Source organism: Coenobita brevimanus, chromosome 1, assembly GCF_032717465.1.
Source record: "Coenobita brevimanus isolate Jiangsu-jjx chromosome 1, ASM3271746v2, whole genome shotgun sequence".
NCBI classification, from domain to species: Eukaryota; Metazoa; Arthropoda; class Malacostraca; order Decapoda; family Coenobitidae; genus Coenobita; species Coenobita brevimanus.
The window spans coordinates 54,463,417-54,486,292 of record NC_136954.1 but is presented as its reverse complement, the minus strand read 5'-3'; the positions used below and the strand labels follow the sequence as shown (position 1 = coordinate 54,486,292).

Sequence of the window (22,876 nt, the reverse complement as noted above, 5' to 3'; positions counted from 1 at the left end):
TCGTTAGAGTGGGAACATGTCTCTTTAGGCACAGGCTTATTAATTACACATCTGTCAGAGAGGTCTTCCAGGTATGGTCCATAGAATCTCGCTTCACAACGCGGAACAAGGGCGGAATACTCTTAATACTATTTTCACAATATTACTTCGCGGCTAGATGACATTTCTTCCTCACAGTCTTTCTTTCAGCAACTGGGATATGTCTTTAAAGATATCCGGGGTGCCACTCGCACATATATTCACTCAGATCTTAGTCCACATTCTCGACCTCTAACTTCTCATTGTGATCTGTTTTACCCCGATATACATCACATAGATTCACTGCACAATACTGGTTCTAGGAGAGAGTCACACTTAACCTATATCACTATTATTACATTATCACCCGTATTCTCTTAAGAAAGAAGACGGGGGCACGACATTGGTGATCCGGCTGAGTTAGGGGCGCCGTCAAGACAGGGCGAACTGAGAGGGTACGGGGCGGCTCACAAGGGCGTCCTCTCGTGTCCGGGACTCCCGGTGGCTTCCGGACTGGGCTCTGGTGTAAGGCCCTTGGGACTGGGGCCAAATAGGTCCCGGAATCTCTGGGTCAGGTCCCGGCATCGTGGGGGCGTGGCGAGGTCTCGCCCGGGTGTCCTAGGGAGGGCCGAGAGAGGCGACGGGCTGCGGTCTCCCACATCCAGAGGTGCCGTCAGGGGAGGACTGCGGCAGCGACTGTCACTGGGGCCCGACAGGTGTGTCTGCTCTAGGGCCAGGCGTAAAGAACAGAGACTGGGGGAGGCAGGGAGGTCTGTCCGGGATGTTCTGGGACAGGACACCTGGAGTTCAATCTCCGGTCGTGGAGACGTCCCTCTCCTAGCTACGCCCTGGGAGCGACCATAGATTGTCTCTACCTGGACACTGGGGGAGCGACCATTGATCGTCTCTACCCGAACACTGTGGGAGCGACCATTGATCGTCTCTACCGGGACACTAAAGGGGCTATCACACGGCACCTCATACGAGGTTTGCCGAGGATACGATGGTAAATCGGAACGGTAACATGGTAAAATTGCTGACGATACCACGGGCATTTGGAACCCGTCTGGATGGATTCCTGCCAACGATACGATGGGCAAAACAGTGTGACCAAAACCCAGGCTACTCGACAGAGAATATATCATACTACATTATTAAACATTTAGCCTAACACTGAATACTTATTAATATTTTATAATAAATATCAATCGTTTTGAAGGCCTTATAAAGAGTTAATATTTTCCTACACCGAGGAAACTGTGATGTCGATAAAATATCACGTGTTTACAACTGAGGACTCCACTGCAGGTAGAGTAGACGAACCAGTCGCCACCTGAAAACACCACCACAACAACAACGTACTGATGGCTTTATCATCGATTTCCTGGACAAGGGCAGCTGAATTCGCCCTTATAGAGAAATTGAGGCAGTTCCGCGTGTGTACCAGTTTGTAAACAAAAGTTGCTTCTCCTTATTCTTTATCGAGTCAGCGACAGCGATCACTGTCCACAGTCGCGAGACGGGGCTCTGGCAACAGTGTGAGAAGCATGTCCTTTGCCGAGGATACGAGGAACATGTGTGATAGCGTCCAAGTTTTGTTCCACTTAAATCTTCCTCGGCCGTTCCTGGTACGAGGTACCATGTGATAGGGCCTTAAGGGAGCGACCATTGATCGTCTCTACCTGGACACTGTGGGAGCGACCATTGATCGTCTCGACCGGAGCACTAAGGGAGCGACCATTGATCATCTCTACCTGGACACTGTGGGAGCGACCATTGATCGTCTCGACCAGAGCACTAAGGGAGCGACCATTGATCGTCTCTACCTGGACACTGTGGGAGCGACCATTGATCGTCTCAACCAGAGCACTAAGGGAGCGACCATTGATCGTCTCGACCGGAGCACTAAGGGAGCGACCATTGATCGTCTCTACCTGGACACTGTGGGAGCAACCATTGATCGTCTCAACCGGAACCCTAAGGGAGTGACCATTGATCGTCTCTACCTGGACACTGTGGGAGCGACCATTGATCGTCTCAACCGGAACACTAAGGGAGCGACCATTGATCGTCTCTACCTGGACACTGTGGGAGCGACCATTGATCGTCTCAACCGGAGTACTAAGGGAGCGACCATTGATCGTCTCTGCCTGGACACTGTGGGAGCGACCATTGATCATCTCAACCGGAACCCTAAGGGAGCGACCATTGATCGTCTCTACCTGAACACTGTGGGAGCGACCATTGATCGTCTCTACCGGAACCCTAAGGAAGCAACCATTGATCATCTCTACCTGAACACTGCGGGAGTGACCACTGATCGTCTCTAACGAAACACTTTGGGAGCGACCATAGATCGTCTCTACCAGAGGGGCGCTGTCTGGAGTATTGTTTCTAACTCCACCCCTAGCTAGCTCAGTGATTCCGCCACGCGAAGGTAGTGTCTTTCGCTTACGGTGGCGGCGGCGTGGTGGCTGTATGTCACAGGGGCGCACGGCCCGGGCTGACATGCGTCGTTGTTGCCCAGAGTGGTGGTGGCTGGTGGCGGCTACCCCGTGGGGTCCGTGTGGGGGTGTCGGCATACTTGTGGGCGAACTCTGTTGTTCCTGGTTCGCCCTATCGTCGGGGATACTATGGTATTCTCCGGGAGTTTCCTCGGGAGTACTGTCAAAGCCACGCATTTCAATCATAGAGATCAGATGAACACATTTCCCCTGGTTTCCCATTTCTCACATCTCTTATTTTATACGTATTATGCATATATTATTTTTTTTTGTAAAAACTAATCAACCAAATTTACTCAAACTTTGGGATGTTATATAAAGTAACAAAACATTAAAAAAATCAGACAAGTCTAAGAAAAACAAATGTACCTTCATAAGTAACAACCATCCATTTCCCTTAAGATGAGAGTGACCAGCCTTATATATCCCTGAGTGGCATTATGTGAGCAATAAACCCCAACCACCCTATTAGTTTATTATTATAATTATTGTTGTTGCTGTTGTTGGTTATTATTATTATTATTATTACTTATTATATATTTAATAATCTGGTATTTTTCAGAAGCAGCAGTTCTTACTAAAGAATCACTATTGTTGTTATTATTCATTCATCACCCAACCCTACGTTGCCCCATGAGAAGCATATGAGCTCAGGGCTAGACAAATTGGTCCTTGCATTTAAGATGAGAGTGACCAGCCTCACTCATCCCTGAGTGGCAGTATGTGAGCAATAAACCCCAATCATCCCTTGGATATAAACCTTCACCGGCTCAATCTAACTGGAGCACCATAATTACCCACTAAACCACCATGCGCCAAAATTTGGTTATATGGTTACCACCCAGCATTTCCTGGTGTACAGGAAACTATTTGGCTTGTCACTCAGTGTAGAGTCACCTGCAGGCAGATGGATGGGGAAAGAATGCAGTAAAGAAAGACAGAAGAGGGAGTGTAATGTCACCTGTAGGCAGCAGGACGTGGAAAGAGTGATGCAAAGAAAGACTGAAGAATATGGTATTTGTTTTTCAAAAGCACCAGTTCTTCCTAAAGAATCACTAGCCCTCAACACATGTTTACTTAATAAGTTTACAGTACTTGTATAAAATTCAAGAATTAGAGTACTGTACATTGTTCATATATCATACAAACTTCAACAGTAGAAATGGCAGCAATTAAATCCTGTAATCATCTGCCACAACACTCCCACGATTGTAGCTTCTTGGAAAGAGAAAGGCTTTGTGCTGCCCCTTATAACCTTGGGGTTGTATAAGAGAAAAACAATCAGATAAAGACAACTGAAGGACAGCTCCAGGTTCATCAAGGCAGAGTCAATCATCATACCTTTGTAACATCACACCTTGGCAAGCTGATGCAAGTTTTAACAATTCAAGACACTTTGGTTCACCAAACTTAAGAAGCTTAAAAATGAGATACAATTTAATTCTGTTCTAGCTTTACCAACAACCAATGCAACTCTACTATCTCCAAGGTTACTACAGGTATATCCTTATGTGGTTTATTTGCTTTTATTTACTCCTTATTCATTCTCCCTGGCTAATATGCTTTTGCACTCATTTCCACATCACAATGTTTTTCATATACAGTATACGGATGCTGCACATAGCGTGCTATGTGCACCATCTATCAGTGACAGTCACTGTCAGCAATGCAATTTCTATCACTTGTACAATTTTTTTTTTTTTTTTTTTTTTATAAGGATAATCTGTACTATTGGCACAAAATCAACAGCATAAACTTCTGGTCAGCATAATCTGTATTACAAGCACAGCCTCATCAGCTGCACTATAGGCATTGTCACTTCCACTGACAGAATCTGTACTACTGGCACAATATTTTTCATCTATATACAGTGCTCAGTCATTACTACTGTAGAGGATCCCTTATGTCAACAGCTGAGTTTATGTATTTCCATTTTCTGATGTCTGGGGATCATCTGCCTCATATTCCTCCCTTTCGCTCTCAGATATTTGGAGAGTTTCTCTATGCTCCTCCCTTTGGTGGTTTGTCTCCAGAAGATACTCCGTTGGATTTTCCAATGGGTCAATCATCTTTGGTAGCATAACTCTGTGCATATACCTTATGGCATCTGTAGAAATATTAAACAAACATTAAATATTAAAGATCCATTTTAGCAAAGGAAAATGTCTAACTAGTAAGAGGTTAAAAGCTATCCTGATTAGTCACTTGAATCCACTAAAATTTAGTTTATTGTAGCTACTTTCAGACAATTTTATCCAGCTTTCCCCTCCCCCTGGGGGAGGGAGGTCTAGATAAAGCCTAAACCAACTCCTTCCATAGGAGCTGCATAAAGTTGCTGAATAAAATTGCCTGTGGGTAGCAAAATAAAACATCAGCATGATGTGGCTAATACATTTCAAGGCAAGAGACAAAACTGGGATTTTATTATCAAGGGGAAATGCAAAGCTAGTAAAGGTTATAATGTACAGTACCGTCAATATATGAAATTTTAAGAAGAAAATGATGAAATTTTAAGAAGAAAATGATGGACAGATAATGTAATAAGTGTGTGAGAAAGTGATGTAAAAAAGTTGAGGAAGGAGAGGGATTGGTAAGAGATCAAAATGGATAGATGACGCACATACAGATAAGCACATGACAAGGGCTGCATCTCTTTACCTGACGATCATTGGAAAGAATCTATCCCATAGGAGTTTGTTGGGCAAGAATAAAAATAAACTGCCTTAATTTAAATCCCTCTTTTTTCTTTTTACCCATGGCTAATCCAAAATAAAAACTTATTATTAGGGTGTTGATTTTAACTGAGATATACCAGAATGTACAAAAATAAAGCAAGCTGAAGTTATAACTACTGAAAATCATGACTACCATGATAATGAGGATGATAAGAGGTAAGAAAAGGCAATGACAGATGACCAATTAATAATGAAATAAGATGGCACAGTTAGTCCTCACTTTATAATGTGGTCATTTTGTAATTTGTGGGAAGTGAATGTTGAAACTATCAAACTTACTGTATGTATATTTTGGGGGGCCTAATGAGCAATCAAACCTGTTTTTCTTTGCTGACCATATTATAGTAAACAGTTTAATGTTAATAAGAATATTATGAAATGCATTATACAGTGATAATAAATGGTCTTTTATACATCACTTCAGAGTTAATGTACATACAAGCAACAAAATAAGGTAGTCTCTTGTTGAAACAATTATTATTTTACTTAGGTATGCAGTGCAGGCTGTATGTTTCTCTCAGTGTGTTTATGCCTATTAGTGTATGGACAGAATAACTTAGCTTTTACTCAAACTGAACCAAACCTGGTGAAAGGTTTGAAAGTCAATTAAGGATGAAGTTATTTGGTCAAGATCCTTGCAAAATCAACTCAAAACAGTTTGATATGATTTAAATCAATCATGGTGGAAGGACTGGGGAAGAAGCAAGGATGAAACAAGAGAGAGAGAGAGAGAGAAATATAGTGGTAAGTGGGGGCACTCACCATTCCACTCAATGTAGTGCTGCTCTCAGGTGACTGCCCTATCCTCTCTTCCTTCTTTCCTCTTCCATCTTTCTTTCTTTCATTATTTCCTCTTCCTCCTGCCTACGGATGACTCTATACACCAGGAAACCATTAACTATGCTGGGTGGTAACCATATAACCAACTTATGGTGCCTTGTGGTTTAGTGGGTAATTAGCGTGCTCCAATCTGATTGAGCTTGTCGTTTCGTTTTCGTTTCGTTTTTAAAGGCTCCAACATGCTTGCATGTGTCGGCCTTGGTCACCTAATGGCGGCTCTCCATGCTGCACGATCCATTGCAGCCTCCCTGTTCAGTCCCTTAACCCTAAGGTCACACTTAATGACCTCGTCCCATGTCTTTCTCGGTCTACCCCTCATAACCCCACCCCCAATATTAACACTTCTCACCCTCCTCACCCAATTATCATCCCCCATCCTCTCCACATGTCCAAACCACCTCAATCTACCTCTCCTCATCACAACACCAATACACTCCAGTCCCATCCTACCTCTCAACTCTTCCATTGTAAACCCAGCCCCTCCAGGCCTTGGACGCAGGGACGCACTGCACATCCACCTAATCATTGTCATTTCTGTATGCATAAGCCGGCGCATATCTTCCTCCTTCACTGCCCAGGTCTCACTGCCATACAGCATTACACTCCTAACACATGCTGCATACAAAGACCCCTTAGCACGTGGGGAGAGCCCTCTCAATGTCAGGAGAGGCAAGAGCTCCCTGAACTTCTTCCAACAACTTCTCACCCTAGCCACAGAGCTAGCTCCAGCCCCACCTCCAGCACACAACATGTCTCCCAAATAACAAAACTCTTCCACACACTCAAGAGATTCACCAGCAAGTTCAATCCTTTCACGTCTGACAATCTCCACCTGCTCACCCCGGCACGCCGTACACATAAAATCAGCATTATCTCGCAGTCTAACTCTGATACCACTACATCTCTTATGCACCCATTTATCACACACACCACACAAGATGGAATTACTTCCCACACCCTTGTGGCAAACTGCACATGGCCACTCTCCCTCGTCTTTGACAGTACCGCCACCAACCCTAGATATCATCACTTTTGTTTTATCTGCATTTACCCTTAAACCCTTTTGCCCCATACCATCTCTCCACTTCCTAAACCTTTCCTCCGCCTCCCTTTCATTCTCTGCAATCAACACCAAATCATCAGCATACAACAACTCCCACGGGAGTCCGTTTCTAAAGTCACGTGAAAAAGCTTCAAGTACCATGATAAACAACATGGGACTCAAGACTGACCCCTGATGCACACCAACATTCACGGAAAACTCATCACTCAAATCTCCATTCACTCTCACCTGGGTGTGAGCACCCACATACATGGCCATAACCACCCTAACCAGCCACTCCTCCAAGCCAAGCTTTCTCATTGCCCACTTCACCACCTCTCTAGGGACTCTGTCAAAGGCCTTTTCCAAATCAACAAAAACAAAATAAAGATCCCTTCTCCTACCAACATATTTTTCCTGAAGCTGTCGAACAATGAATATGGCATCAGTGGTCCCCCTACCTGGCATGAACCCGAACTGCATCTCATCAATATTCACTCTTTCTCTAATCATACCTTCTAAAACTCTCTCCATTACCTTCATTATCTGATCTAAAAGCTTTATACCTCTACAATTTCCTCTTTCCAGGGCATCACCCTTCCCTTTATACACATTTACAATTACACTCTTCAGCCATTCATCTGGGACAACACACTCATAAATAATCCTATTTATCAGGTCAGTGACTAAACTCACCCCTATATCGCCTGAGGCCTTCATCATTTCGGCAGTCAACCCAGACACACCTGCTGCCTTCCCCACCCTCATCCTGCCTATTGCCTCACTCACAGTAGCAGTATCAATCAAAGGCCAAGGGCCAGACACTGGATCTGCTGGCTCCAAACCTTCCCTGTCCCAGTCAAACTCCTCATTCAACAACCGGTTATAATGCTCTCTCCATGCATCTTTAATATCCTCACTGTTCACCACTACCCTTCCTTCATCATTCTTCACACACTGCTCACCTATGATATCCCGATTATCCCTCTTCACCTGACCTGCCACCCTAAATATATTTTTCCTTTCCCCATGATTTAGGTTAGCAAGTAATTGTCTCTGTGACTCAGACTTTGCCCTGTATACCTCTCTTCTAGCCCTATGCTTGGCAGCCAAATATTCCTCTTTGCTACCACCCTTCTTCCATTCCCGGAAAAGCCTTCTTTTCTCCTTAATTGCAGCTTCTACACCCTCATCCCACCACCAAGTTACTTTATGTCTTGGTGGTCCTCTTGTCCAGCCGCATGTTACATCAGTAACTCTCAAGAAATTGTTCTTGAGGGCTCTGTACTGTTCATTAACGCCTCTGTCTACAGCTCCCTGTTCAGCCACCACTCTCCTCAACTCGCTATAGAAGGCATCCCTTACTGCTTGGTTTTTCAGCTTCCATATTTTCCTCCTAGGTACATAAGTCCTCTTTTTCATCACTTGTTCTTTAAGCACCATATCACAAATCAACAGTTTGTGCTGCTGCACACACTCCTCACTTCCTATAACTTTAACATCCCTCACTAACCTCCTATCGGCCCTCCTAACCAGAAAATAATCTATCTGACTGCTATTTCCCCCAGACTCATACGTAATTAACCTACTGTCTCTTTTCCTAAAATATGTGTTGCACACAATCATATCCGTTGCCTCCCCAAACTCGAGTATCCTTTCCCCTTCTGCATTCCTTAGACCATACGCACATCCCCCATGCACTCCTTCATAACCTTGTGCTGCTTCACCTACATGACCATTTAAGTCCCCTCCCAAAATCACTATCTCATCATCCCGCATACCACCCACTACACGTATTAAATCATCCCAAAATCTATCTTTCTCTGCTTCATCCAATCCTGCCTGTGGTGCATATGCCGATATAATTGCAGCTACCTTTCTTCCCAACAGAATTTTCACTACCAATATCCTATCGCTTACTCTCAAAACATTCATAACATATTCCACCCATTTCTCCGCAACCATCACACCAACACCTCCATATCCGTCTGTCCCCCCCTGCCAAAACAACTTATAGCAACAGTCCTTCCCAACAATCTTTCTGGCTGATCCACCCCTGTACCGGACTTCCTGCAAACACGCCACATCCACCCACCTCCTACTGAATGCCTCAACGACTTCCCCCGCTCTTCCCCTCAAACTTCCCACATTCCATGAACCCACCCTCATCCCCATGGGTGATTTACTGTCCTCAGGCTTGCTTTGAAACTTATTTTGTTTTGTCATCTTCAGTATTAATAAAGGGGAGACAGACACAGCACAGGTCCCACTCACTGCACAGTCCCAGGTCCAGGCAATGGATCTGGGACCCCTAGCCCACCAGCTTACCAGTGGCTGTGGTAGTGGCCTCGGGGCACCCCGCCAGGACAGCTGCAGGGACACCCTCCAAGCGCATCTTGGCACTGCAACTATCCCGCCATTATACACCCACTGATAGGGCAGCCTCCTGGGGCGCTACTCCCAGGTTCGGGCCCCTCTCTATTGGGCGGAAGCGGCAGCCTGGGAACCGCAATGCCCTGCACCCTCTAGCACAGGCCTGAGCCCCATCTCGCCCTGGACCCACGATCTATGCTGGTGGAACTCACGCCACGCCTCCCCCCAGAAGTCCGCCACTAGGTAGTGGGGGCAAAGTTTTCTGGCCGCATGCCCTTGCTGGCGCCAACCCCTGTAACGTAGTGGGATACGTTGTGTGAAATGTAAAGTGCATGTGGTGTAGTGCATTGATAGTCAGAGGAAATGTTTGGGAGAGTATGCTGGTCTACTCTCCATGTTACTGTCACACTGAAAAGGTCAGCAAAGGGGGATGGTTACATAGCTAGTGAAACAGGAGTCCAGCTCTCCCTATCACCAGCATTCCCATTCCCCTCGGGAGTACCACCCTGTTCGGCCCGTGCTAAGGGGTGGGTGAGGTTTATTGCTCATGGAATGTGACTCCGGGATGAGTGAGGTTGGTCACTCTCATCTTAAATACCAGGACCAACTTGTCTAGCCCCGGGCACCTAAATTCCTCATGGGGCAACACAGGATTAGATGATATATTATGTACATATGTATGTACAGTATGTATGTATGTATGTGTATATATATATATATATATATATATATAAATATAGTGCTGAGCAGGTGGGCAAACACTTGCGCAAAGCGCAATTGCGCACCGTTGCTATCTATATATTGCCAGACGCCTCAATCCCGTTTGGGGTGGCCACAAACAAATCGCCTCCAAGTCACCCTGTCCCCCACCATTTCACTGCCCTGCTCCCAACTCACACCCCCCTCTCTCATATACCTCTCCACCCCATCCCTCCATCTCATCCTCGGCCTCCCCCTCCCTCTTACCCCCTCCACCTCACTCACATACACTCTCTTCGTCAGTCTTTCACCCTCCATCCTCTCCACATGGACAAACCACCTCAGTGTGTTCTTCATAACGCTTCCTATCACATCCACATCCACACCACAACGCTCCTTTATATCCTCATTCATCAGCCTGTCTCTCCATGTGACTCCACATGCTCCTCTTAAATAACTCATTTCCACTGCTCTCACTCTTGACTTGTGTCCTTCCAACAACGTCCAAGCTTCACTTCCATACGTTAGAGTTGGTATCACAATACTGTCATATAGTAACTTTTTCACTTCCATGCTCACTTCCCTGTTTCTTATCACTGCTTTCAAAGAACCAGCAACCTTTCTTCCCTGCTGTACCCTTTCAAGCACTTCACCCTCCAAACCTCCATCCTTACTCACCACACTACCCAAGTACTTAAACATACTCACATTTTCCAATTCCTCACCATCCAACCTCGCTGTACATTCACTGACTTCACCTCTCTCAAAGACCATCACTTTACTCTTCCCTACATTCACCTTTAGATTCCATTTCTTACACACTCTCCCAAACTCATCCACCAAGCCCTGCAGCTCCCCTTCGTCTTCACTCAACAACACAGTATCATCTGCAAACAACAGTACAGGGAGTTTCCAAACACTATCCTCTCTCACCAGGGCCACTCCAACATCCACTAACCTACCTTGTACCTCTTTTATTACCCCATCCATGTACAGATTGAACAACCATGGAATCATGACACATCCCTGTTTCAACCCAACTTTCAAAGAGAAAAATTCACTTAGTTCACCATCCACACGCACTGCAGCCTTCGCACCATCGTACATACTCTTCACAGCATTCAACAGCTTCCCATCTACTCCATATATTCTAAACACTTTCCACAATCCTTGTCTATCCACCCTGTCATATGCTTTCTCCAAATCCATGAAAGCCGCATACAACTTCTTTCCCTTCTCTAGAAACTTTTCCACTAAAGATCTAAGAATGAATATCTGATCTACACAACCTCTTCCCTTCCTAAATCCTCCCTGTTCTTCTCCAACTAATTTCTCTGTTCTTTCCCTAACTCTGTCAATACGTATCCTACCATACACTTTTCCTATTATACTAAGAAGACAAATGCCTCTTTGATTACCACACGCTTCTTTTTCCCCTTTTCCTTTGTCTATCTATCTATCTATCTATAGCCCGACGCCCTAATCCTGCAAAGGGTGGCCGCAGACAAAACGCCTCCAAGTCACTCTGTCACCCACCATTTGACTCCCCTCCCCCAACTCACCCCCTCCCTCATATACCTCTCAACTCCATCCCTCCACCTCATCCTCGGTCTACCCCTCCCTCTCCCTCCCTCCACCTCACCTACATACACCCTCTTAGTCAGTCTTTCATTCTCCATTCTCTCCACATGTCCAAACCACCTCAGTGTATTTCTCCTAATCTTTTCAACCACATCCACATCTACCCCACAACGTTCCTTCACTTCTTCATTCGTCAACCTGTCCCTCCACGTCACTCCACATGCTCCTCTCAAGTAACTCATTTCCACTGCTCTCACTCTTGACTTGTTCCCCTCTTGCAAGGTCCACGTCTCGCTTCCATACGTCAGGGAAGGGATCACAATACCATCATGCAGTGACTTCTTAACTTCCATACTCACCTTCCTATTTCTCATCACTGCTTTCAGTGTACCAACAACCTTTCTTCCGTGCTGTACCCTTTCACGTACTTCATCCCTTTGTACAAGGGAATAATTATACTTGACTTCCAATCCTCCGGGACTCTACCTTCCTCCCAGGCCAATCTGCACATCTTCCACATCCATTCTACTACTATCTCTCCCCCATGCTTCAGCATTTCACCACACACTCCATCAATTCCTGGGGCCTTCCCCAATTTAACTTTCTTCATTGCTTCCACAACTTCTATCCTACTGATTTCTTCCTGTCTTCTCACCTTCCTCCTTCTCCCAGCCATTCCCCAGCCACTTATACTCGTATTACTTCCATCCTCTATGTTCAACAATTCCTTAAATGTTCTCTCCATCTGCTCACTTTTTCTTCCTTCTCCACTAGTAATCTACCATTTTTATCTTTCACTCCCCTCCTAACTTCACTTCCACCCTGTCTTACTCTTTTCACCTCTTTCCAGAACATTTTCTTACAGTCCCTCCACTGTACACTCAAATTCCTTCCAAATTCCTCATCCACTCTCTTCTTACTCTCTCTTACTAATCTTTTCACCTCTCTCCTTCTTTCTACATATAACTCTCTCTTCCGCCTCTCAACTTCTTCCACGCCCCTATTTCTCATCCATTCATTGTATGCTTTCTTCTTTTGTGTCACAGCCTGTCTCACCTCTTCAGTCCACCACGCTGCTCCTTGCACCCCCCTCCGTCTTCTCTTCCTTCCACACACCACATCACATGCTGCACATATTTCTTCTATAAATATCCTACACACACCTTCCACGTCTCCCATCTGCTCCAATTCATATTTGCCCAATCGTTCCTCCACTTCTCTCTTATACTCTGCCTTTTTCTCATCCTCTCGTAACCTTTCCACTCTCCTTGCAACTACTCCTTCCTCTCGTCTTTCCCTTCTTCTATTCCTCCATCTTACTTGAATCCTAATTCTGGCCACCACCAAGTAGTGGTAAGAAAGTCCACTCCCCCAACCTCTATAAGCTCTTGCATCCATTACACATCTTCGCATCCTTTCATCCACACACACATAATCAATCATTGCCTTCCTTTCATTCAGTTCACCACCCACCCTTCTCATCACTCACCATCTATACCTGTGGATCATTTTGTGCCTGAAGAGGGTATTGGCTATCACCAACCCCCTCCCAGCACAAATGTCCACTAACGCACTCCCATTCTCATCTATCTCAGCAGGCACACCCCACTCACCAACTATTCCATCCACCTTCACATTCCCAACTTTACCATTCATATCACTGATCAAAAACACTCTCTCATTCCTTCCAAACTTTTCCATGCACACTTCTACATTTGTCCAGAACTCTTCTCTTACTCTTCTAGCACGATCTTGCGTTGGCGCATACACACACACAATCGCCCACATTTGTATTCCAACTTTCAACTTTACCCACACAATCCTTGACCCAACTGATCCATACTGTCTTATGCTCTTCTTCCATCTTTTACTCACAACTATACATACTCCTTCCATTGCCCTCTCATTCTCACCTACTCCTGCACATATACCCCATCCATACTCCCATTCTCTCACACTTTCTCCTCTCCATTTTGTTTCAGTTATTCCACATACATCCACTTTCGCACCCTCAAGCACCTGGACAATCTTTCTCTCTTTCACCTCATCATTCGCTCCTCTTACATTCCATATACCCATTACCAAGTCCTTTGTCCAGTCCTGGGTCGTCATCATTTGGTCAGTCCTTGTCCGAGGCTTCTTGTTTGTTTTTTTTAGTTAGTTGTTTTCCGGGGAGGGGCACTAACCCTCCGCCAACCCTTTTAGTCGCCTTTTACGACAAGCAGGGATACTGGGGGAGTATTCTTGAAAAAAAACCCTACCCCCAAGGGACACGTGGTCTTGGGAGCTTCCCGTATGTCTGGACAAGGGATGGGGGAGGCTCAGGCGGGTCACGAGGGTTCTGCTGGGGGGATTTATTTAAACCAAATATCCACAGCCTAATAAATTATTAGGCTGTGGATATTTGATTTAAATAATGTTTTAATTATTTTTGTAAGGAATTACACATGCTGTTGTATATCTGTGTTGAATTATTAAATAAAACGTCCTGCTAAAATCCAGATAAAAGTAAAATTGGCAACATCACAGCCTTTGTTTCCCCTGTCCCTCCGCTTCGCAGCCCTCTCACTCCTCTGTTTGAACTTCCATGAGTGAAAAAGTTACTACATGACAGTGTTGTGATACCAGCTCTAATGTATGGAAGAGATGCTTGGACCTTGTTGGAGGGACAGAAGTCAGGAGTGAGAGCAGTGGAAATGAGTTATTTGAAAGGAGCATGTGGAGTTACATGGAGAGACAGACTGACAAGTGAGGAAGTGAAGGAGCATTGTGGTGTGGATGTGGTTGTGATAGGAAGTGTTAAGAGAAACACACTTAGGTGGTTTGGTCATATGGAGAGGATGGAGAGTGAGGCTCACGAGGTGAGTGTATGTGAGTGAGGTGAAGGGGGGAAGAGGGAGGGGGAGGCCAAGGATGAGATGGAGGGATGGAGTGGAGAAGTATATGAGAGAGGGGTGTATGAGCTGGAAGCAGGGCAGCGAAATGGCGGGGGACAGGATGACATGGAGGCGATTTGTTGCTTGTTTGTGGCCAGTGGCCACCCCTTACGTGATTTAGGCGTCTAGCAATAGATAGATAGATAGAATAATAATAAATAAAGTATGCTACTTTGTTTAGATATCTTAATATTTTACAGTAATTCCCACAAATATATGCAAATGGTTTGCGCTAGCACTTAGCGACACTGCACAAGCTAAATATTAGATTGCGCACTGTGCAAATTACAAATACTGTAATATAAAATAATAAGTAAGTATGCTATTTTATGTAAATATCTCAATATTTTACAGTAATTCCCATAAATATATGCAAATGGTTTGCGCTTGCACTTTGTAACATTGCGCAAGCTAAATATTTGTCAGATTGCACACTTGTGCTTGCGCAAGGTAGTGAACTGTGGATTGCGCTTTTGCGCTTGCACAAGGTCCTTCTTCGTTTGTGCTGCCCACCACTGTATATATACAGTATATATACTCATTCATTGTCCAATCCTACATTGCCCCACGAGAAGCATAGGTGCCCGGGGCTAGGCAAGTTGGTCCTGATATTTAAGATGACAGTGACCAGCCTCACTCATCCCTCAGTGGCAATACATGAGCAATAAACCTCAACCACCCCTTGGATATAAACCTTCACCAGCTCAATCCAATCGGAGTGCCATAATTACCCACTAAACCACCAGGCGCCAAAATTTGGTAATATGGTTATCACCCAGCATAGTAAATGGTTTCCTGGTGTACAGGAAACCATTTGGCTTGTCACTCAGTGTACAATCACCCACAGGCAGAAGGAAGAAGGAGAGAATGAAGGAAAGACAGACAGAAGAAGATGGAAGGAAAGAAGGATGGAGGAGAGAAAAGGGCAGACACCCGAGAGCAGCACTACATTGAGTGAGTGGATGGTGAGAACCCCCATCTACCCTCAATGAATATACATATCCATACATTTTATATCTATCTATCTATATATATATATATATATATATATATACACATACACACTCATTACTCGTTTTACGGTGTTTCAGTTTACAATATTTCGTTACAACGATAATAGAAAAGTTCCACCCCAAAATTTGATTTACAATAAATTTCCTGCTATAACGATTTTGCCATCGGAAAGCGCCAGGCACACACAAGGTGACCGTCGCTTGTCTCAGGAAAAGATGGCGGCCCCGGCGTGCAGACATTGTTATGGTTCAGGTCCTGCCACTCCCTCAAAGCCCTGTCTTTTCAACTTGTTCATGTGTGCCCCCCTGTTATTGTCACCTCTCAGCCAAACATCATACTACAGTACTGTGGATTTGTGTGCCCAGTGGTAAGGTCAGTGCCAGTGTAGGCCCTAGTGCTATGGTTGGTGCAGGCATGGGCCGGATTCCCCTCCCCCTAACCTGTTCCTGTCTGACTCAGAGGTTGACCACTGGTGCCTGTAAGCACAGGCTGTCCCCCAGCCTCAGGGGAGATGACTTGGAGACGACTTGGACCAACGCAGGATAAATGAAGGTGGATTCAGTCTTGGTTAGGTGACTTTGGGAAGTTAAGTTGACGTAACCCCCTTTTTATAATGGGTTTCAATGTACCGATTTACAATAAAATCGATATACGATAAGGTATGACCTGACGTAACCCCATCGTAAAACGAGTAATGGCTGTATATATATATATATATATATATATATATATAGAGTAATGTATAAGTGGTTGGGGAATGGCTGGGAGAAGAAGAGATGAGAGGAGGGAGGAAGAGATCAGTAGGGCGGAAGTAGTGGAAGCGATGAAGAAGATTAAGTTGGGAAAGGCCCCAGGAATTGATGGAGTGTGTGGTGAAATGCTTAGGTATGGGGGTGAGATTGTTGTGGAGTGGATATGGAAGTTGTGTAGATTGGCTTGGGAAGAGGGAAGGGTTCCAGAGGACTGGAAATCAGGTATAATTGTTCCTTTATACAAAGGAAAAGGGGAGAGAGAAGTATGTGGTAACCATAGGGGTATTTGCCTACTTAGTGTGACTGGTAAAATATATGGTAGAATACTCATTGATAGGGTTTGGCATATGACAGAGGAGCTAATTGGAGAAGAACAAGGGGGATTTAGGAAGGTTAGTGAGGGATGTTAAAGTTATAGGAAGTGAGGAGTGTGTGCAGCAGCATAAACTATTGATTTGCGATACGGTGCTTAAAGAACAAGTGATGAAAAAGAGGACTTATGTACCTAGGAGGAAAATATGGAAGCTGAAAAACCAAGTAGTAAGGGATGCCTTCTATAGCAAGTTGAGGAGAGCGGTGGCTGAACAGGGAGCTGTAGACAGAGGTGTTAATGAACAGTACAGAGCCCTCAAGAACAATTTCTTGAAAGTTACTGATGTAACATGCGGCTGGACAAGAGGACCACCAAGACATAAAGTAACTTGGTGGTGGGATGAGGGTGTAGAAGCTGCAATTAAGGAGAAAAGAAGGCTTTTCCGGGAATGGAAGAAGGGTGGTAGCAAAGAGGAATATTTGGCTGTCAAGCGTAGGGCTAGAAGAGAGGTATACAGGGCAAAGTCTGAGTCACAGAGACAATTACTTGATAACCTAAATCATGGGGAAAGGAAAAATATATTTAGGGTGGCAGGTCAGGTAAAGAGGGATAATCGGGATATCATAGGTGAGCAGTGTGTGAAGAATGATGAAGGAAGGGTAGTGGTGAACAGTGAGGATATTAAAGATGCATGGAGAGAGCATTATAACCGGTTGTTGAATGAGGAGTTTGACTGGGACAGGGAAGGTTTGGAGCCAGCAGATCCAGTGTCTGGCCCTTGGCCTTTGATTGATACTGCTACTGTGAGTGAGGCAATAGGCAGGATGAGGGTGGGGAAGGCAGCAGGTGTGTCGGGGTTGACTGCCGAAATGTTGAAGGCCTCAGGCGATATAGGGGTGAGTTTAGTCACTGACCTGATAAATAGGATTATTTATGAGTGTGTTGTCCCAGATGATTGGCTGAAGAGTGTAATTGTAAATGTGTATAAAGGGAAGGGTGATGCCCTGGAAAGAGGAAATTATAGAGGTATAAAGCTTTTAGATCAGATAATGAAGGTAATGGAGAGAGTTTTAGAAGGTATGATTAGAGAAAGAGTGAATATTGATGAGATGCAGTTTGGGTTCATGCCAGGTAGGGGGACCACTGATGCCATATTCATTGTTCGACAGCTTCAGGAAAAATATATTGGTAGGAGAAGGGATCTTTATTTTGTTTTTGTTGATTTGGAAAAGGCCTTTGACAGAGTCCCTAGAGAGGTGGTGAAGTGGGCAATGAGAAAGCTTGGCTTGGAGGAGTGGCTGGTTAGGGTGGTTATGGCCATGTATGTGGGTGCTCACACCCAGGTGAGAGTGAATGGAGATTTGAGTGATGAGTTTTCCGTGAATGTTGGTGTGCATCAGGGGTCAGTCTTGAGTCCCATTTTGTTTATCATGGTACTTGAAGCCCTTTCATGTGACTTTAGAAACGGACTCCCATGGGAGTTGTTGTATGCTGATGATTTGGTGTTGATTGCAGAGAATGAAAGGGAGGCGGAGGAAAGGTTTAGGAAGTGGAGAGATGGTATGGGGCAAAAGGGTTTAAGGGTAAATGCATATAAAACAAAAGTGATGATATCTATGGTTGGTGGCGGTACTGTCAAAGACGAGGGAGAGCGGCCATGAGCAGTTTGCCACAAGGGCGTGGGAAGTAATTCCATCTTGTGCGGTGTGTGTGATAAATGGGTGCATAAGAGATGTAGTGGTATCAGAGGTAGACTGCGAGATAATGCTGATTTTATGTGTACGGCGTGCCGGGGTGAGCAGGTGGAGATTGTCAGACGTGAAAGGATTGAACTTGCTGGTGAATCTCTTGAGTGTGTGGAAGAGTTTTGTTATTTGGGAGACATGTTGTGTGCTGGAGGTGGGGCTGGAGCTAGCTCTGTGGCTAGGGTGAGAAGTTGTTGGAAGAAGTTCAGGGAGCTCTTGCCTCTCCTGACATTGAGAGGGCTCTCCCCACGTGCTAAGGGGTCTTTGTATGCAGCATGTGTTAGGAGTGTAATGCTGTATGGCAGTGAGACCTGGGCAGTGAAGGAGGAAGATAATCGCCGGCTCAGACGTACAGAAATGACAATGATTAGGTGGATGTGCAGTGCGTCCCTGCGTCCAAGGCCTGGAGGGGCTGGGTTTACAATGGAAGAGTTGAGAGGTAGGATGGGACTGGAGTGTATTGGTGTTGTGATGAGGAGAGGTAGATTGAGGTGGTTTGGACATGTGGAGAGGATGGGGGATGATAATTGGGTGAAGAAGGTGAGAAGTGTTAATATTGGGGGTGGGGTTGTGAGGGGTAGACCAAAAAAGACATGGGACGAGGTCATTAAGTGTGACCTTAGGGTTAAGGGACTGAACAGGGAGGCTGCAATGGATCGTGCAGCGTGGAGAGCCACCATTAGGTGACCAAGGGCGACACATGCAAGCATGTTGGAGCCTTTAAAAACGAAACGAAAACGAAACGAAATGAGATCAGATATTTGTTCTAAGATGTTTAGTGGAGAAGTATCTAGAGAAGGGAAGGAAAGTGTATGCTGCCTTCATGGACTTGGAGAAAGCTTATGACAGAATATATAGGCAAGGTATGTGGAAGGTATTAAGAATATATGCAGTGCAGGGGAAATTGCTGAGTGCTGTGAAGAGTATGTACGAGGGAGCTAGGGCTGCGGTGCAAGTGGATGGTGAGCTGAGTGAGTTCTTTGATCTCAATGTGGGACTGAAACAGGGTTGTGTGATGTCTCCATGGCTGTTTAATATATACATGGATGGGGTTGTAAAGGAGGTGCAGGGTAGGGCATTGGATGTGAAGGTGGCTCTAATAAATGAGGGTGAGATTTGGAAGCTTCCAGTGTTGCTGTCTGCTGATGATACAGTACTGTTGAGTGAAGATGAATGGGAGTTGCAAGGTTTGGTGAATGAATTTGGGACAGTGTGTAGGAGGAGGAATCTGAAAGTTAATGTAAACAAAAGTAAAGTTATGGTGTTTGAGAGGAATGAAGTCACAGAGTGTGCAGTGAGGTTGGATGGTGAGGATATGGAGAATGTGAGTGCATTCAAGTACTTGGGTAGTGTGATGAGTAGGGATGGAACTTTGGGGGATGAAGTGCGTGAAAGGGTACAGCAGGGAAGGAAGGTTGTTGGTACACTGAAAGCAGTGATGAGAAATAGGGAGGTGAGTATGGAAGTTAAGAAGTCACTGCATGATAGTATTGTGATCCCTACCCTGATGTATGGAAGTGAGGCACGGATCCTGCAAGAGGGGAACAAGTCAATAGTGAGAGCAGTGGAAATAAGTTACTTGAGAGGAGCATGTGGAGTGACGTGGAGGGACAGGTTGACAAATGAATAAGTGAAAAGGAAAGCTGTGGGGTGGATGTGGATGTGGTTGAGAAGATTAAGAGAAATACACTGAGATGGTTTGGACATGTGAAGAGAATGGAGAATGAAAGATTGACTAAGAGGGTGTATGTAGGTGAGGTGGAGGGAGGGAGAGGGAGAGGTAGACCAAGGATGAGGTGGAGGGATGGAGCTGAGAGGTATATGAGGGAGGGAGGGGTGAGTTGGGGGGAGGGTAGTCAAATGGTGGGTGACAGAGTGACTTGGAGGCGTTTTGTCTGCAGCCACCCTTTGCGGGATTAGGGTGTTGGGCTATAGATAGATAGATAATGTTGATCATCAAGGTCATAGAACTGGTCAAAGATTCAGTTTGGTATGAAAGAGTTCTGATTCGATTTGTACCAAACCTGATGAAAGAAAGTGAGTGAATGATTAGTATGGGAGAAAAGTATGTGAAAAGTACAAGAATGATAAAAAGATATACTAAAAAAAAAAGTGATGGACGTTAGAGGACTGAAGGTGAAAGGAGGGGTGGGGTAAATTTTGGTGTGTGGATAGTAGGGTAAGGAAGATGAAAATGATATAGCCAAGAGGGGAGAGAATATTTTTGCTTTCTGGCAGTGGAATATATATTAACCCTTTGAGATTCTGATGACGCATTTGCTTGTCATTTCAAATCTAACCTCAGAGATTCCAATGACGCGTTCATGTATCATTTTAAGATACTGTACTTTTGTAATACTGTCATCGTAAATTGCATTTATGCGTCATGACTTCAACTCGTCATTTTGGCTTTTTATTTTCTTTGTTTTCCTTTTTTGAACATACTACAATAAAGTACAACTACTCAGCTTTAAAATCACATCAAAAACAGAATTCTATCATGAAACATATATTTACACAGACCAATTAAAAAAAAAAAAGATCGCTAGACGAATGTGGCAGAGAATCATACAAAATTGTGCATCTTTTTTCTTTCCCTTTACCGTAAAAAAACATACATAAATAGCAATAACCTGTATATCAATGTAAAGGTAATTTATCATAGTTTTGCATGGTTTAAACCAGATTTACATATCTTTATTTCTTTATTCTCAGCAAATATATTTCTACGGCAAGATATAAAATTTTTGGTTTTTCCCTAACTTTAACTCATCATTTTGGCCTTTTAATTTCTTTATTTTCCTTTTGTGAGGGAGAAAGCATATGACAGGGTGGATAGACATGGATTGTAAAAAGTATTAAGAATATATGGAGTAGATGAGAAGTTGCTGAATGCTGTGAAGAGTATGCATGTGGGTGCTAAGGCTGCAGTGTGCATGGATAGTGAACTGAGCGAGTTTTTCTATTTGAAGGTTGGATTGAAACAAGGATGTGTCATGTCTCCATGGTTGTTCAATCTGTATATCGATGGGGTTATAAAAGAGGTACAAGGGAGGGCAGTGGATGTTGGAGTGGCCCTAATGAGAGAGGGCAGTGTTTGGAAACTCCCTGTACTGTTGTTTGCAGATGATACTGTGTTGTTAGGTAAAGACGAAGGGGAGCTGCAAGGCTTGATGGATGAGTTTGAGAGTGTGTGTAAGAAACGGAATCTAAAGTTGAATGTAAGGAAGAGTAAAGTTATGGTTTTCGAGAGAGGTGAAGTCAGTGAATGTACAGTGAGGTTGGACGATGAGGAAAACGAAAACGTGAGTACGTTTAAGTACTCGGGTAGTGTGATGAGTAAGGATGGAAGTCTGGAGGATGGAGTGTTTGGAAGGGTACAACAAGGAAGAAAGGTTGTTGGTTCCTTAAAGGCAGTGATACAAAACAGGGAAGAAAGCATGGAAGTGAAAAAGTTATTACATGACAGTATTGTGATACCAACTCTAACGTATGGAATTGAAGCTTGGACCCTGTTGGAGGGACACAAGTCAAGAGTGAGAGAAGTGGAAAAGAGTTACTTGAGAGGAGCCTGTGAAGTCACATGGAGAGACACTGACAAATGAGGATGTGAAGGAGCGTTGTGGTGTGGATGTGGATGTGATAAGATGCACTTGGAGAAACACACTGAAATCGTTTGGCCATGTGGAAAGGATGGAGAGTGAGAGACTGACAAGGAGAGTGTATGTAAGTGAGATGGAGGGGGAAAGCGGGAGGAGACGGCCAAGGATGAGATGGAGGGATGGACTGGAGAGGTATATGAGAGAGGGGTGTGTGAATTGGGAGCAGGGCAGTGAAATGGCAGAAGACAGGATGACGTGGAGGCAACTTGTTTGTGGCCACCTCGTATATGGGATTAAGGCGTATGGGAATAGATAGATTGCTTTCCTTTTTTGAACAAACTGCGATAAATTACAACTATTCAGCTTTAAAATGACACCAAACCCAGCATTCTATCATGAAAAGTGTATTTACACAGACCGATCAAAGAAAAATATCACGACGTGAAGATTCTGGTCAGCAAGAGAACAGCTGACTCTAGGACAGACGTAATTTGACTGGGGCTGAAACATGATAGGGTTACGATAAAAGCAGTTGTTACTTGTTATGGCAAGGTTAAGGCAGGTGCTACATCTGTGGAAGAGGGACCACCAACACCACTATTATCAGCAACATGTTCACCACCACCATTGCCACTATCAAAAGTATCATAACACTACCATAACCATCACCACATCATCATCAGCGTCAGCAGCAGCAGCAGTAAAAGCAGTAGTGATAGTAG

The 22,876-nt window shown here is 44.6% G+C and overlaps 1 protein-coding gene across 1 annotated transcript in view; it reads right to left on the bottom strand.

The window, feature by feature from the left end:
• Positions 1-4,286: 4,286 nt before the first annotated feature.
• LOC145403829 (uncharacterized) overlaps positions 4,287-22,876 on the bottom strand; it is a 140,949-nt gene continuing 122,359 nt past the window's right edge. Inside the window, exon 4 of the mRNA XM_080275521.1 lies at positions 4,287-4,629. Within this exon, the coding sequence (XP_080131647.1) occupies positions 4,442-4,629 (188 nt within the window). The 3' untranslated portion in view covers positions 4,287-4,441. The remainder of the gene's footprint in view (positions 4,630-22,876) is intronic.